The sequence below is a fragment of the Cydia pomonella genome, unplaced genomic scaffold (assembly GCF_033807575.1).
Source record: "Cydia pomonella isolate Wapato2018A unplaced genomic scaffold, ilCydPomo1 PGA_scaffold_208, whole genome shotgun sequence".
Classification (NCBI taxonomy): Eukaryota; Metazoa; Arthropoda; class Insecta; order Lepidoptera; family Tortricidae; genus Cydia; species Cydia pomonella.
Genome location: NW_026907848.1, coordinates 204,058 through 220,657, shown reverse-complemented (window position 1 = coordinate 220,657; position 16,600 = coordinate 204,058). Strand labels below are relative to the sequence as shown.

At 39.0% G+C, this 16,600-nt stretch overlaps 1 protein-coding gene across 1 annotated transcript in view; it reads left to right on the top strand.

The window, feature by feature from the left end:
• The first annotated feature begins 629 nt into the window (after nucleotides 1-629).
• The window catches only part of LOC133533885 (mediator of RNA polymerase II transcription subunit 6-like), a 28,673-nt gene continuing 12,702 nt past the window's right edge, over nucleotides 630-16,600 (top strand). The window contains exon 1 of the mRNA XM_061872965.1: nucleotides 630-973. Within this exon, the coding sequence (XP_061728949.1) occupies nucleotides 774-973 (200 nt within the window). The 5' untranslated portion in view covers nucleotides 630-773. The remainder of the gene's footprint in view (nucleotides 974-16,600) is intronic.

The window sequence follows — 16,600 nt, the reverse complement described above, 5'->3', positions numbered from 1 at the left end:
GGGTTGTTGATAACTGGATGCCGAAAAACATGATTTATAGATGCATATTAGCGCTAAATAATCAGTTGATTATTTCATTCTTCATTAGCAAACACTTGGAATATAAACTGTAGATAAAGTAATGTTTGTTCAAGGCTGTATGTTTTCAGATGCAGACAGTGGGTCAAATTTGTTGGGAACCAAGACCTGATACATCTTCCCATAGAAAAGTTACATTTATTGAAACATGTACGTGCAGATCATTTTGAAAATAAAGCTTTTAATAAATAAAAAAACGACTTAAAAACTGTATTAAAATTATTCAGGTCCACATTAATCCCCACCAGATATTAGTCCACTCAAAGAACTATCCACTATATAACATACAACTTAAATGTGGACTCGATGCTAACCTGATTTCGAGTACAAAATTTGTAGACAGGAGCCTATGTTTCAAGTTTTCAAACCCTCCCCATTTTATCGATATCGATAAGAATCGCAAGCGTGTAGCGTACTACACTATTTAAATCGCTTATGTTGGTACTATGGTTCTTTGACGGTTCTTTGTCGTATATTTTGGTAATGATTTGCGAAACAAACTGATTCCACTCGCTAGTATGAAAGTCCCGTCTCTTAAAACGTAGTGATATATGCTCTTTACGTAGTGATTATATGCTCTTTGGAATGTCACAACAATCTTTGTGAAATATTTTTGATATTGTAATTATTGTTCATATATTCGGTAGTGCTTCATTGACCAATAATCCTAAAGCTTGCTAATCGCCGTAATCAAAATGATGCCCGGAAGGATTGGTAATTTGCCCTTAGCGGCTGAGAACCCTCTAGGATTGTCTTGGCACGATTCAACTTGGATACCTTCGCTGAACCCATCAAATATAATGGACTATTTTTCGGAAAGGTCTAACCCATTTTTCGATCGCACATGTAACAATGAAGTTGTTAAAATGCAACGGCTTAGCATGGACCAATTGCAGTAAGTATATATGTATATTTTGTTTTGTCTGTTTAACGTTAACCTGTTTGTGTGCAATAAAATGACATACATACATACAACATTTATATTACTTCGTAAGAAGGGCGAAACGAAGTGTGCCAGTGCACAGGGGGCCTACCGCGAAAACGGAAATTCGCAAATTGCGGGGATCTTTCTTTTAAAGTAGAGGAATTGCACGGTGGATTGATAACACACAACTCGAAATAACTTTTGTCGATTTTATTATATAATTATTAAATTATATTTTCATGTTTGTAAACACATCTTTTATTTTGACAACTGACACCAGTTCTAAATTTGAATATTATAGGCTAGGTATTTTGCTACGCAATCACCATAAAGGTTGCACCTTAACACCTTCTCTCGTTGAAAAGACCTAGCTCGCTAATCAACTTTTCCAGTCTTGGTCTAGCAAGTGGCTTCGTAAATATGTCAGCCAGCTGTAACTCAGTGCTTATTCGCTGCACGTTTAAGTTTCCGTTGGCTACTAGCTCTCGAACAAAGAAATGGCGTATGCGTATGTGCTTAGTTCTCCGATGAAACTCTGGGTTTTCAGCTAGGCGCACAGCTGCCTCATTGTTTGTGTGCTGTGCTGGGAGCCCTTCCGTCTTCACTAAGCCACCGATATGGCGACTCAGCCAAACACTCTCTTTTGCTGCCTCGCTAGCCGCGACTATTTCGGCCTCTGTAGTTGGAATTGCCACGCTTGATTGCCTCTGGCTAAGCCACGACACTGCTCCACCAGCATAAAGACATAGAACTCCAGATGTCGATCTTCCAGTTGTGGTATCACCACCATGATCGGCGTCACTATAGCATTCTATTTGGCCTTTTCTATAGTCCTTTTTGTAAATAACGCCCATATCTGGAGCATACTTCAGATAGCGTAGTATTTGTTTCAATCTAACACAATCTGCTTGTGTTGGTTTTTCAAGACTCCTAGACACCACACTCACAGCATATTAGACCAGCGGTTGAACAAAAATGGGTTTCGATAATATTAAAGTTTTTTCTTTTTTGATATGTCATTGGGAGTATGTTAAATAATACTTTGGTAAAAAGTTAGAAATTTTAAGGTTGAGCTTTCGGTTATATTTAAATATTTTAATTTTTGCTAATAACTAAGTAAATATAGAATTAAAGTTACAGAAAACTTTAGCATATCGAATAACACTTCAATTTATGTACAATTTTCAGTTTTTAGAAATCTGGAACAGCTGCTTTCTGGTAAACGTAAAAACACGAGTTATTTTGTAAATATAGAATTAGAGTTGCTGATATTGCAAAATTACGATATTATCGATCAACTTAGTATTCTAGTAAAAAGTTAGACATGTAGACAATGTGCTTGTCTAGATATTGATTTCAGGTTAAGCAGTATAGCTAATATTGAATTAAAGTTTGTAGAGTTAATAATAATCGATCATCAACAATGATCTCAGTTACTAAACAAAAATTTAGAAATATAAAATCACGGCGACACTCATTACTGATATGTATGCATTCCTTGCTTATATAAATACGTTACGTTTCAAACGCGCGGCAAGTTTGCGCGCGCCGCGCGCTGTGGCAGGAGGCAGCGAACAACGGTAGTGGGGAGCGGGCTGCCCTTGACTGCGTCTACGGTCCATCAAAAAAAATCCTAAAGCGTGTTTTAAATTCATAGCAATAGAAAATTGTTATTTTGTTGTTACTATAATAGGTATTGCCCGCGGTTTCGTTCACGTAGAATTCGTTATCGCGTTACATGAATATTATTTATTTATTTAAACTTTATTGCACAAACAAAAAAAAACACATATGGCGGACTTAATGCCAAAAGGCATTCTCTACCAGTCAACCATTGGGTCAAATAGAGACAAAAAAAACACATTCTCATACAGATGACCACCCTTCCTTGTACCATTTTAAAAGCCAGTTGCAGCTTTTCTTTCCCGATTTTTTTCAGATGTTTGGACTTGGTATTTTCCTCGCGATAGTTATTTGTTTTAAGGGGAATGTTGTTGTTAACCGCTAATGCTAATATTGATAACCGATAGTTATATAGAGATACGTTATAAGGTATGTGCACCCTCATGTTATTTATTTCTGATAAGAAATAAATGTAAGACAAAATTCACAGTGATACATTTCAAGTAGGTTGCCTTGTAAGATTGCGTACGGATAGTTTTTTTGTTTGTTATTTCATCATATGATATATCAAATGAAAGCTTATTTGAAAGTTGCCGTATTAAAAAAGTTGGTACAGTTAATGGTCGCCTAGATTAACCGATTTTTATATAAAATGTAGGCAACCATGGCCTGGACCAACTTGTTAAAAAGGCAACCTAGTACAGTTAGTAATATAGTACCTGGGCGACCGAGCTTTGCTCGGTTATAACTATTTATTGTAATATGGTGGTGATAATGTACATAAACTTAAAAAGTAAAATGTGAACTGACAATTATTATTATTTACAATCGATTTTAACCTTACAGCACTTGTCACAGAGTAACGCCATCTATTGTCGATTTCTCTTATTACATAGGTCATTTTTTTTTACTAAATTAAACTTGTGTAAAACAATAAAAATTAAAAAATTATATATATACTTGAACATATAAAAAAAAAACAAAAGTTAGTCACCGGGCGAGATTCGAACCCGTAACACTCGTTTAGCAGTCCGCGTCTTAACCCGCTGGACCAGACGGACAGTGGCCGGCAACACGAAATTAGTGACCATATTCTGCGTCGAAAGAAAAACGCATGAAAACTCGAAAACACGCGTTTTCCCAAACATAAGACTAATCTAGATAGATTGTATACCCCCCAAAACCCCTATATACCAAATTTCAGCGAAATCGTTAGAGCCGTTTCCGAGATCACAGAAATATAATTATATATATATACAAGAATTGCTCGTTTAAAGGTATAAGATAAAATAACTTTTCTTTTGATATATCATGTGACGTTTTCGTTTACACACTAAAAGCACAGTGTAAAAAGTAACAGTGGCCCGACGCCTTTGATGTTTGCGTAAATGCCGACACCGCTCAAGGTCTCCGTACCTACCTAGGGTTATCACAGACTTACACAACTGCCCAAAAGAGGATGGAAATGTTTTTAGTTTTCATGTTGTATGATGTATGTGTACTAATTTTACAAATGACGTCCATTTTGGAAATAAAGATGGCGGACGTCACTTTTTTGAAAAAGTCGTCATGGGTGTTGTTTTCTGGGTTTTTAGGGGTGTGGATTTCAAAAATGGCATCTATTTTGAAAATAAATATGGCGGACGCTACTTTTTGAAATGGGTGTCGATGTGTGTAGCCGTGATATCAACCAAACCACCTTTAATTCTAAAATGGTCTCTATTTTTGAAATCTGCACCAACAAGAACCGCCAAAATTGACGTCATTTTTGTAATTGGAACCCCGAGGAATCGGAGATGACACCCATATCGATTTTTAAGAAAAATTAATGTCCGCCATCTTGGATTTCAAAATAGACGTCATTTTCGTAATCGGAATCCTGAGGAACCTCGGATATGACACCCATATCGACTTTTAAGAAAAAATAATTTCCGCCATCTTGGATTTCAAAATGAACGTCATTTTCGTAATCGGATCCCCGAGGAACCTCGGAGATGACATCCATATCGATTTTTAAGAAAAATTAATGTCCGCCATCTTGGATTTCAAAATGAACGTCATTTTCGTAATCGGAACCCCGAGGAACCTCGGAGATGACACCCATATCGATTTTTAAGAAAAATTAATGTCCGCCATCTTGGATTTCAAAATAGACGTCATTTTCGTAATCGGAATCCCGAGGAACCTCGGATATGACACCCATATCGACTTAAGAAAAAATAATTTCCGCCATCTTGAATTTCAAAATGAACGTCATTTTCGTAATCGGATCCCCGAGGAACCTCGGAGATGACACCCATATCGATTTTTAAGAAAAAATAATGTTCGCCATCTTGGATTGCAAAATGGACGTCATTTTCGTAATCGGAACCTCGAAGAACCTCGGAGATGACACCCATACCGATTTTTAAGAAAAATGAATGTCCGCCATCTTGGGTTCCATAATGGATGTCATTTTCGTAATCGGCACCCTGAGGACTTTCAAAAATAATGAAAACATCAAATACTACATGATACATATACAAACAGAAGCAAGAAACAATTTCTTGCTTTTTAAAGTCTTAAACTACTCATAATTTCTTAAAATAAGTTATAAAACATGTCCGCCATTTTGAATTTGAAAATTGATATCATAATTATGATATATTTTTGTTTACACTGAGACAAATAATTAGCACATGTCGTATGAAATATTTAAACTGTGTTTTTTTTTTTTATACTACGTCGGTGGCAAACAAGCATACGGCCTGCCTGATGGTAAGCAGTATCCGTAGCCTATGTACGCCTGCAACTCCAGAGGAGTTACATGCGCGTTGCCGACCCTAACACCCTCCCACCCCTCATTGAGCTCTGGCAACCTTACTCACCGGCAGGAACACAACACTATGAGTAGGGTCTAGTGTTATTTGGCTGCGATTTTCTGTAAGGTGGAGGTACTTCCCCAGTTGGGTTCTGCTCTAGATCTGGAATGACATCCGCTGTGCTGTGCCCTACCACACAGAGCCAGATGACATTTACAATGCCCATACCTCTCTTATAATGCCTGTGCTAAAAATGTGATTGCGAACTACCTGCAATAACTATACAGTACCTGGGCGACCGAGCTTTGCTCGGTTATAACTAACTATTTATTGTAATATGGTGGTGGTTAGGTGATAATCTTAACTACATTCTTTTACTAAATTAAACTTGTCTAAAACAATAAAAATTAAAAAATTATATATAAAATTGAACATATAAAAAAAAACAAAAGTTAGTCACCAGGCGAGATTCGAACCCATAACACTCGTTTAGCAGTCCGCGTCTTAACCCGCTGGACCAGACGGACAGTGGCCGGCAACACGAAATTAGTGACCATATTCTGCGTCGAAAGAAAAACGCATGAAAACTCGAAAACACGCGTTTTCCCAAACATAAGACTAATCTAGATAGATTGTATACCCCCCAAAACCCCTATATACCAAATTTCAGCGAAATCGTTAGAGCCGTTTCCGAGATCACAGAAATATAATTATATATATATACAAGAATTGCTCGTTTAAAGGTATAAGATAAAATAACTTTTCTTTTGATATATCATGTGACGTTTTCGTTTACACACTAAAAGCACAGTGTAAAAAGTAACAGTGGCCCGACGCCTTTGATGTTTGCGTAAATGCCGACACCGCTCAAGGTCTCCGTACCTACCTAGGGTTATCACAGACTTACACAACTGCCCAAAAGAGGATGGAAATGTTTTTAGTTTTCATGTTGTATGATGTATGTGTACTAATTTTACAAATGACGTCCATTTTGGAAATAAAGATGGCGGACGTCACTTTTTTGAAAAAGTCGTCATGGGTGTTGTTTTCTGGGTTTTTAGGGGTGTGGATTTCAAAAATGGCATCTATTTTGAAAATAAATATGGCGGACGCTACTTTTTGAAATGGGTGTCGATGTGTGTAGCCGTGATATCAACCAAACCACCTTTAATTCTAAAATGGTCTCTATTTTTGAAATCTGCACCAACAAGAACCGCCAAAATTGACGTCATTTTTGTAATTGGAACCCCGAGGAATCGGAGATGACACCCATATCGATTTTTAAGAAAAATTAATGTCCGCCATCTTGGATTTCAAAATAGACGTCATTTTCGTAATCGGAATCCTGAGGAACCTCGGATATGACACCCATATCGACTTTTAAGAAAAAATAATTTCCGCCATCTTGGATTTCAAAATGAACGTCATTTTCGTAATCGGATCCCCGAGGAACCTCGGAGATGACATCCATATCGATTTTTAAGAAAAATTAATGTCCGCCATCTTGGATTTCAAAATGAACGTCATTTTCGTAATCGGAACCCCGAGGAACCTCGAAGATGACACCCATATCGATTTTTAAGAAAAATTAATGTCCGCCATCTTGGATTTCAAAATAGACGTCATTTTCGTAATCGGAATCCCGAGGAACCTCGGATATGACACCCATATCGACTTAAGAAAAAATAATTTCCGCCATCTTGAATTTCAAAATGAACGTCATTTTCGTAATCGGATCCCCGAGGAACCTCGGAGATGACACCCATATCGATTTTTAAGAAAAAATAATGTTCGCCATCTTGGATTGCAAAATGGACGTCATTTTCGTAATCGGAACCTCGAAGAACCTCGGAGATGACACCCATACCGATTTTTAAGAAAAATGAATGTCCGCCATCTTGGGTTCCATAATGGATGTCATTTTCGTAATCGGCACCCTGAGGACTTTCAAAAATAATGAAAACATCAAATACTACATGATACATATACAAACAGAAGCAAGAAACAATTTCTTGCTTTTTAAAGTCTTAAACTACTCATAATTTCTTAAAATAAGTTATAAAACATGTCCGCCATTTTGAATTTGAAAATTGATATCATAATTATGATATATTTTTGTTTACACTGAGACAAATAATTAGCACATGTCGTATGAAATATTTAAACTGTGTTTTTTTTTTTTATACTACGTCGGTGGCAAACAAGCATACGGCCTGCCTGATGGTAAGCAGTATCCGTAGCCTATGTACGCCTGCAACTCCAGAGGAGTTACATGCGCGTTGCCGACCCTAACACCCTCCCACCCCTCATTGAGCTCTGGCAACCTTACTCACCGGCAGGAACACAACACTATGAGTAGGGTCTAGTGTTATTTGGCTGCGATTTTCTGTAAGGTGGAGGTACTTCCCCAGTTGGGTTCTGCTCTAGATCTGGAATGACATCCGCTGTGCTGTGCCCTACCACACAGAGCCAGATGACATTTACAATGCCCATACCTCTCTTATAATGCCTGTGCTAAAAATGTGATTGCGAACTACCTGCAATAACTATACAGTACCTGGGCGACCGAGCTTTGCTCGGTTATAACTAACTATTTATTGTAATATGGTGGTGGTTAGGTGATAATCTTAACTACATTCTTTTACTAAATTAAACTTGTCTAAAACAATAAAAATTAAAAAATTATATATAAAATTGAACATATAAAAAAAAACAAAAGTTAGTCACCAGGCGAGATTCGAACCCATAACACTCGTTTAGCAGTCCGCGTCTTAACCCGCTGGACCAGACGGACAGTGGCCGGCAACACGAAATTAGCGACCATATTCTGCGTCGAAAGAAAAACGCATGAAAACTCGAAAACACGCGTTTTCCCAAACATAAGACTAATCTAGATCGATTGTTTACCCCCAAAAACCCCCATATACCAAATTTCAGCAAAATCGTTAGAGCCGTTTCCGAGATCCCGGAAATATATATATACAAGAATTGCTCGTTTAAAGGTATAAGATAATTAGGCATTAAAACACTCGTGTGATCTTTTTAAGAAACTCACTTCGTTCGTTTCCTAAGCCCACACTCGTGTATTTTAATGCATTTTATTATGTAGCAGTAACATAAACTACTAATATATGTTGAAAGTAAGTACAGGCGGCTAACACAATGGTAACAAAAGACAAAAGTTTTGAAAATGTAATTTACAGTACATATGGGGCTACTTTATAGCACTAGTGCGAGAAGTAGCATATTACGTTACTGTGTCGAACATTTAAAGGGCCATATGTACTGTAATAGTACATTACGATACAAGTGCGAAAAATAGGAAATTCGAAACGAGTGGCGATAAATTAAAACACGACCGAAGGGAGTGTTTTAAATCGACACGAGTTGCGAATTACCTATTCGCACATGTATCGTACAACGTTTTACAGTACATATGGCCCTTTAAATGTTCGACACAGTAACGTAATATGCTACTTCTCGCACTAGTGCTATAAAGTAGCCCCATATGTACTGTAAAACGTTGTACGATACATGTGCGAATAGGTAATTCGCAACTCGTGTCGATTTAAAACACTCCCTTCGGTCGTGTTTTAATTTATCGCCACTCGTTTCGAATTTCCTATTTTTCGCACTTGTATCGTAATGTACTATTTCATCATCGTCACTTGGCTGTACATTTGAGGGCCTATCGCGAACCACGTTCGACGTGTTACCTCTTTGTCGCACTTGTAAATTCGTACGTAAGTATGACAGGGAGGCAACACGTCGAACGTGGTTCGCGGTAAGCCCTCTGATGCCACCTCCATTAGTCTTTTGTACGCCGGTATAGCCTTCGACTCAATGTATAATCTACACTTTTTATGGAAACCTAGTTCCTCCTTCCCGTAGAAATATTTAACTTTCCCATCACCAAGAAAGATTATTTGCTCGCAGTTATTAACTGCTCAATTCCTCGTTTTTTCTCTGTTACTAAGTCAGTACAGTACAGTACACATATCAAACATTTTTCACTCATTTTGAAGTCATAATAACTTTTACTCTATAATTAAATTCATGTAATGTCCGCATCTAATTTATGTGCACGATAAACAAACAAATGAATGATTTGAAAGAAAAGACAAACAGCGCTTGCGAAGCTGAGCGGGGGGCGCGGGCGGGGCGAGGTATCTATCGCTCACTAGGTCGGCTACGATAGGCTCCCGCGCGCCGAGCCGACATGTTGACGGACCAGCGCGGCGTGGTTATGAATTTCGCGCCTTTTTAAGTTGATTTTACTATTACAATGCAAGCTACACACAGATATTTCTACCTTTCCATAAAATGGCTGCATATATTATTTTATAGTAATAGACTTATCTCTACGGACTTTAATTCAATATTAGATCTTACAGGACAAAAAACGCATATTAATTGTAAAGCACATATCCTATTCTTCTAATTTTTTGCCTTGCCTATTAACTTAAGAATTTAGATATGATATTGTGGATTTTTCAAACTTTAATTCAATATTGACAAAATAATAAGCAAATTTGAGTTTGACAAAGTAGCACGTTGATTTTTTTTCTAAAAATTTGATAGCATAAAGCCTCATACATATTATAAAAGACGATGCTTAAATTTTGTACTTTAATTCAATATTCAAAATTCATCAATAAAAATACATAAATACCTTATTTATATCTAACGCTCGTTCTAAATTTTCTTCATATATTACAAATATGCTTAAAAATATGTCCCATACCAGATAAACATCACTTTTCACTCTTTAGAATTATCGAAACTTATAGGGCAAAAATCCGGTCCCACTATTGGTCTATATGCGATGTCAGGTCTTGTACCAACCATGAGATATGCAAGTGCTCTGACCACCTGTCTATAATTGGTTAAGAAGTAATCTTCAGCCTTCTCTGCTTGTAGACTAGTATCTATCTTCTGAGGTCTTTGGCATGCATCATCTTTCACTATTGGAGTGGTCACTGGTCTGCAATCTTGCATTCCGAATCTCTGCAAAATCTTCTTTGCATAAGCTGTCTGACGTATCCTTACATCACCATCTTCTCTGGTTTCGATTTCTATTCCTAAGAAATGTGAAATTGGCTTTGAAGTGATTTTGAATTTTCTGCTTATTTGCTCAAGAAATTCCTTAATTACGTCCTCACTTGAGCCAGCGATTAGACCATCGTCAACATAGAGGGCCACAATTAGCTTTCCTTTCGCATTCTCTCTCTTAAATAGGCAAGGATCAGCCTCACTGACTTCGAGACCTATTTTCATAAGGAATTCCAAAATGGTCCGATTCCAGCAACGAGGAGCTTGCTTAAGACCGTAAAGGCTTTTCTTTAATAAACAAACTCGACCCGTACCGTCGTCATACCCTTCAGGCTGTTTCATGTATATCTCTTCATCAGATAGAGAGCCATAAAGAAAAGCTGTGGAGACATCGAACTGACTTAGCTTCAAGCCTTCACTAGCCGCTATAGATAGCAGGGCTCTGACTGTCGCCATCTTGGCTACTGGGCTGAATGTCTGGTCGTAGTCCTCTCCCTTTTTTTGTTTAAATCCTTTTACAACAAGTCTAGCTTTATACTTGTCTATGGATCCGTCAGGGTTCGTTTTGATCCGAAAGACCCATTTGTACGGAAGTGCCTTGCGGTTAGGCGGTAAATCACACAATGTCCAGACATTGTTTTGCTCTAAGGAGGCCATTTCACTTCTCATGGCATCAATCCACTGCTGTCTGTCTTTTCTCGACACAGCGTCCTTATAGCTTGTCGGAAAATCTTCTGATACAACTGAGCAGATGAAATCGTCATATCTTTCAGGTCTTTTGATCGAGTTTCGATCCCTCAGGTCGTACCTTGGTTCTTCTATAACGATTGGTTCCTCTATAACGGTCGATTTATCGTTTTCTTCTGCATCGTAAAACTCAGATTCACCTTGACCATATTCTGCCTGATCGTGGGCTTCCTGTTCACGATCTTCTTGGCCGTAATCTTGGTCGCAATAATCCTGGCCTTGGTCTCCTGTACACTCTCCCTCTAGATCATGGCTAGGGTTGGCTCGGACCTCAGGTACATTCTCAATATCACATTGAACTGGTTATTGATTACGGTTTGTTCCAGGCGCGGATACAAGGGGGGGGCCATAGGGGCAATGGCCCCCCCCTAAAACCCTGGCTCTCACATTACTAAATTGAGTAAATTTTATTTTTTCTGTGCAAAAATATATGATTTTCTCAAAATGCCCCCCCCCTAAGCCAAATCTTGTATCCGCGCCTGGTTTGTTCCGGTGTTTCACGTTCATTGAAGATTGCTCCCTCTGTTTCTATTGGTGTTTGACAAGTATCTTCTGAGCCAATTGATATTTTAAATTCCACTTCACTTGCAAACGTAATATCTCGAGAGCGGTTGGTTTTCGTTCCGTCCCAAATACGATAACCGTCATTGTTTTCATAGCCGATGAGAATTCCTTTTATGGCCTTTTTGCTGAGTTTTTTACTGCACTGTTTGGGGATATGAGCATAGCACTGACTCCCTATGACTCGCAGGTGAGAAATTTTAGGCTTTTTTCCAAACCATAGCTCATATGGACTTTTATCTTTGACTTTGGTGGGTCCCGTCCTATTCAGGACATAGGCTGCTGTGTTTATAAGTTCAGCCCAAAGTTTTTACGGGAGCTCACCTCTGGCGTGCAGCCAGGTCCTTGCGGCTTCGACTAGGGTGCGATTCTCGCGCTCGCTACAACCACTTTGTTCTGGTGTGTACGGCATGGTGAAACGCTGCTGGATCCCGTGTGCATTCAATATCTTTCTGACATCTTCGTTGTCGAACTCTCCTCCGTTGTCACTCAGTAAATATTTGACAGAGTGGCCGGTAGTCTTTGTTTCGTTGAGCATCAATTTCAATTTGTCTTTGACTTCTGACTTGTGACGCATGAAGTAGACTAGGCGGTATGAAGAGAAGTCATCCTTGAAGAGCACGAAGTATCTGAATTTCTGTCCACTGGGATGTTCGAATGGTCCGCATACGTCCGTATGTATTAACTCACCAGGAGTTGTTGCTCTTTCTCTTCTCCCAAATGGCAATCTATGAGCCTTACCACATATGCATGCATCCCGAACTCTCTCTTGACTAGAGCCTTGACATGTCTCTTGTCTTGGTGAGCAAAGCGTTCATGATAAACTTGCAGCATATTGGTGCCTGTGATTGCGTTCACTTCAATTGAGTTAGATATTTTTGAAGGAGTGATTGTCTTCAGTTGCAGTTTATATAAACCCCCTTTAGGTTCTCTCTTGCCTACAATCTTTGTATCTCCATCAACATCTAGCTGACAACTTGTCGCGGTAGAAGTGAATAAACTATTCCGCACGTTGTCTTGAGCTGCCAAAGTAGAGAATAGATTTTTCGTCAGCGTTGGTACAAGCCAGACATCTTTCAATCGTATGGTTTCCTTCTTCTTGCCTATGATTGATTCCACCAAGACAATGCCTTTCCCTACTGCAGGATTCATTGTTCCGTCTGCTGTCTTCACAGATTGGTCATCAAAATCAAATGGCTCGAACTCTTGAAATATGTCTCTTCTAATGGTTATGTGCATCGTTGCTCCATTGTCAACATACCAATTTTCTATATCTTGATCTGCTGCCTTTGAACAGGCGTTGACTGCCATTAGCGTCATGCTTTGTACTTGCTTAGACGATGAGTCTGGTGCTGAGCTGCTTGGCTTTGGTGGTTTTCCATCCTTTATCCATTTTTTGCAGTTCCTTACTCTATGTCCCATTTGTGAACAATAGTTGCACTTGACCTTCGCATCTTTCTTCTTTTTTGACTCTTGAGTTTGTTGGATTACTAGCGTCTCTTGACTAGTAGTCCCTTCTTTGTTCTCCAGAGCTTTCTCATAGGAGCACAATTGAGTTGTCAAGTTTTCGACAGTTCTATCGGTCTTATTCAGAAGTAACCAACTGGATTTGAACGCAAAGAATCTTTCGGCAAGAGTTTCTAATATCTTGCATATTAGTAACAGATCTGGGAGTTGGCCTGTGCCATCTGCTTTAGTCATCTCAACATTTAAATTGTTCCATATATTCTTCAGTTTCGACATGTGTGAGGAAACGTCATCGGATGGGTTTCGTTTAAAGTTAAAGAATTCCATGCATAAATGGTACGACCTGTCTTCCCTCTTGTTAGAGAGAGACTAAGCAGAGAGCAGTAGCATGAATGGAGCACAACGGATGAATCTTCAATGAATATATTTCATAAAGTAGTTAATACAATTAATCTAAATATATTATAAGTAACATAATAACAACACAGACTGTTTTTTATCAAGTGACAATTGATTGACTTAACAGTTCAAATCTATATTCTAATTTGAAATATAAATTGTGGCGTGTAGCTTACAACCTTATTTCAACACTCCTCCTGAATATAGACTGTACTGTCATCAAAACATTCAATCACCTTGCATGCCCATTAACTTGTTTGTACACCATACAAACTTTCCTTTCAACAAAGGTTTAGTTAGTGCATCAGCAATTATAAGATCTGTCTGAACATACGTAACTGTTATCTGCCTATTCATGATCGCTTCTCTCACAAAGTGATAACGTATGTCTATGTGCTTCGTCCGCCGATGATGCACTGGATTGTCTGCAATCGCTATTGCGGATTGACTATCACTGAGGATAGGAATCAGTTCCTCTTCCTTTCTGGTGATTTCTGCAATTAACCTTCTGAGGAATATTGCCTCTCTTGCAGCTTCTGACATAGCTACGTATTCTGCCTCTGCAGTAGATAGTGCTATTGTCCTCTGCTTGATGCTTTGCCAGCAGACAGCTGCTCCTTGAGCTATAAAGGTGTAGCCAGTCCATGATTTTCTATCTTCATCACCTCCGTGAATTGCATCTGAATATCTTTGGATGAATCTGTCAGCACTGCATCTTTTGGAGTACACTATCCCACGAGATTTCGTTCCTTTTAAGTAGCGGAGCACACGCTTTGCTGCTACCCAGTGTTCTTCTGTATAGCAAGTATTAAATTGGCTCAAAATACTGACTGCATGCGTTATGTCTGGCCTCGTACATACTGCTAAATACATCAGAGATCCTATAAGATTCTGATATGGGATCCTATCATCAGGCTTGTGATCTGACTTCTTTAAGTGACATCCAGCAGCTGCCGGAGTTGCTGCTGTCTTGCAGTCCTCCATTCTAAAAGTCTTGAGAAGTTTCTCGATGTACCTCTCCTGATCAACTTTGATGACATCCTTTGTTTGAGTTATCTGCATTCCTAAAATTAATGCAGCTTTTCCAAGATCCTTCATTTCAAATTTGGACATGAGGTCACTCTTGACCTTACAAAGCTCGTCTTCATCATTCCAAAAAATCAACAAATCATCCACATAAACTGCTAAAATGATGATCTTGTTTCCTTTTGATCTTGTGTAAATGCATGGTTCATTTTTGGATTGTTTAAATTGAAGTTTCTTCAATTCACTGTCAAGTTTATTGTTCCACGCTCGAGGTGCTTGCTTTAATCCGTAAAGCGAACGGTTAAGTTGACATACATAGTCCCTCTTCTCTTTGACTTCGAAGCCTTCAGGTTGCTTCATGTAAACAGTTTCACTCAGATTTCCATTCAAGAAAGTAGTCTTAACATCCATCTGATCTATGTTCAGTCCAATCTTGCTTGCTAAAGCCATTAGCATTCTTAATGAACTGTGACGTACAACAGGCGAAAAAGTCTCATTATAATCAATGCCCCACCTTTGACTGAAGCCTCTTGCCACCAGTCGGGCTTTGTATCTGCATCTATTTCCCGCCTCTTCTTTGATTTTAAATAGCCATTTAGAATCAACGACGTTACACTTTTTAGGAGGCTTCACAAGGGTCCATGTATTATTTTTCTTCAGAGCGTCTAACTCCTCCTGAATCGCGGCTCTCCATTTTTCAGCATCTCGACCTGACAAGGCTTCTTTCAGCGTAGTTGGATCCTCATCATGTTCGATTGTGTGATAAAGGTCATAGTCCGGAAACTGCTTGGGTTTTCTGTTCCTTATGGGATACCTTCGTGATTGCGCAGGTTCTGCTATGTCCTCCTCGTCCTCTGGCATGAAATCATCAGATTCATCAACAAACGCTTCAATCTCCACTCGAGGAAATTGAACTCCTTCCATGACAGGTTCAACTGCTCGTTGCTCTCTATCCTCTTCAGTTTGTTCTACTGTTTCTTTATAGGAAGGTTGACTTTCCTGAACAGTCGGTAAGAGGTCTATTATTGGGGATTCTGCCCTTATATCTTCTTCTACGGAGAAAGGTTGACTTTTGTGAACATCAGGTAGAAATTCGACTGTTGGTTGCTCAGCCCTTGCATCTGCTTCCGTTCGATCTTCCTCATCTTGTATAATTTGGATAACCGAGTTATCTCTGGTCGGTGTTCCTTGACTTTCTTGCCTCTGGGATCGGTACATCTGGTTTTCAAAGAATACCACATCCTTCGCATTGTATGCTCTACCAGTCTTTGGATCTAGCAGTCTGTATGCCTTCGCATCATCTGCAAAACCTGTGTAGACCAATTCTAAACTTTTAGGATCAAACTTTGTCCTCTTTTGATCAGGAATATGCATAAAAGCTCTGCATCCAAACACCTTGATGTTGTCCAAATTACATTTCTTCCCCGTCCACGCCTCTTCTGGCGTTTTGTCTTTGACTGCAATTGTAGGTGATCTATTCTTCAAGAATACTGCGTGGTGAACGGCTTCAGCCCAAAAATGCTTTTCCAGGCCTGATGCTTGCAACATCGATCTGCTCTTCTCGCAAATCGTGCGATTCGCTCTCTCTGCGACACCGTTCTGACTTGGAGTATATTCAACCGTGCGCTGGTGCTTAATACCATGCCGCTTGAGAAAATCTTCCATCTGCTTGTTGACGTACTCCTTTCCGTTGTCTGTCCTTAACGCTTTCAACTTATGACCGGTTTGCGTTTCAACTAATGCTTTAAATTCTAGAAAGTATTTGAAGACTTCACTTTTATTTTTTAAGAAATAAACAAAAGTTTTTCGCGTTAGGTCATCAATAAACGTGAGGAAATATCGACACTTACCAAAGGATTGTACGTTGATGGGTCCAGACACATCGGAGTGTACTAGTCCTAACACTTCCGTTGCTCGTGTT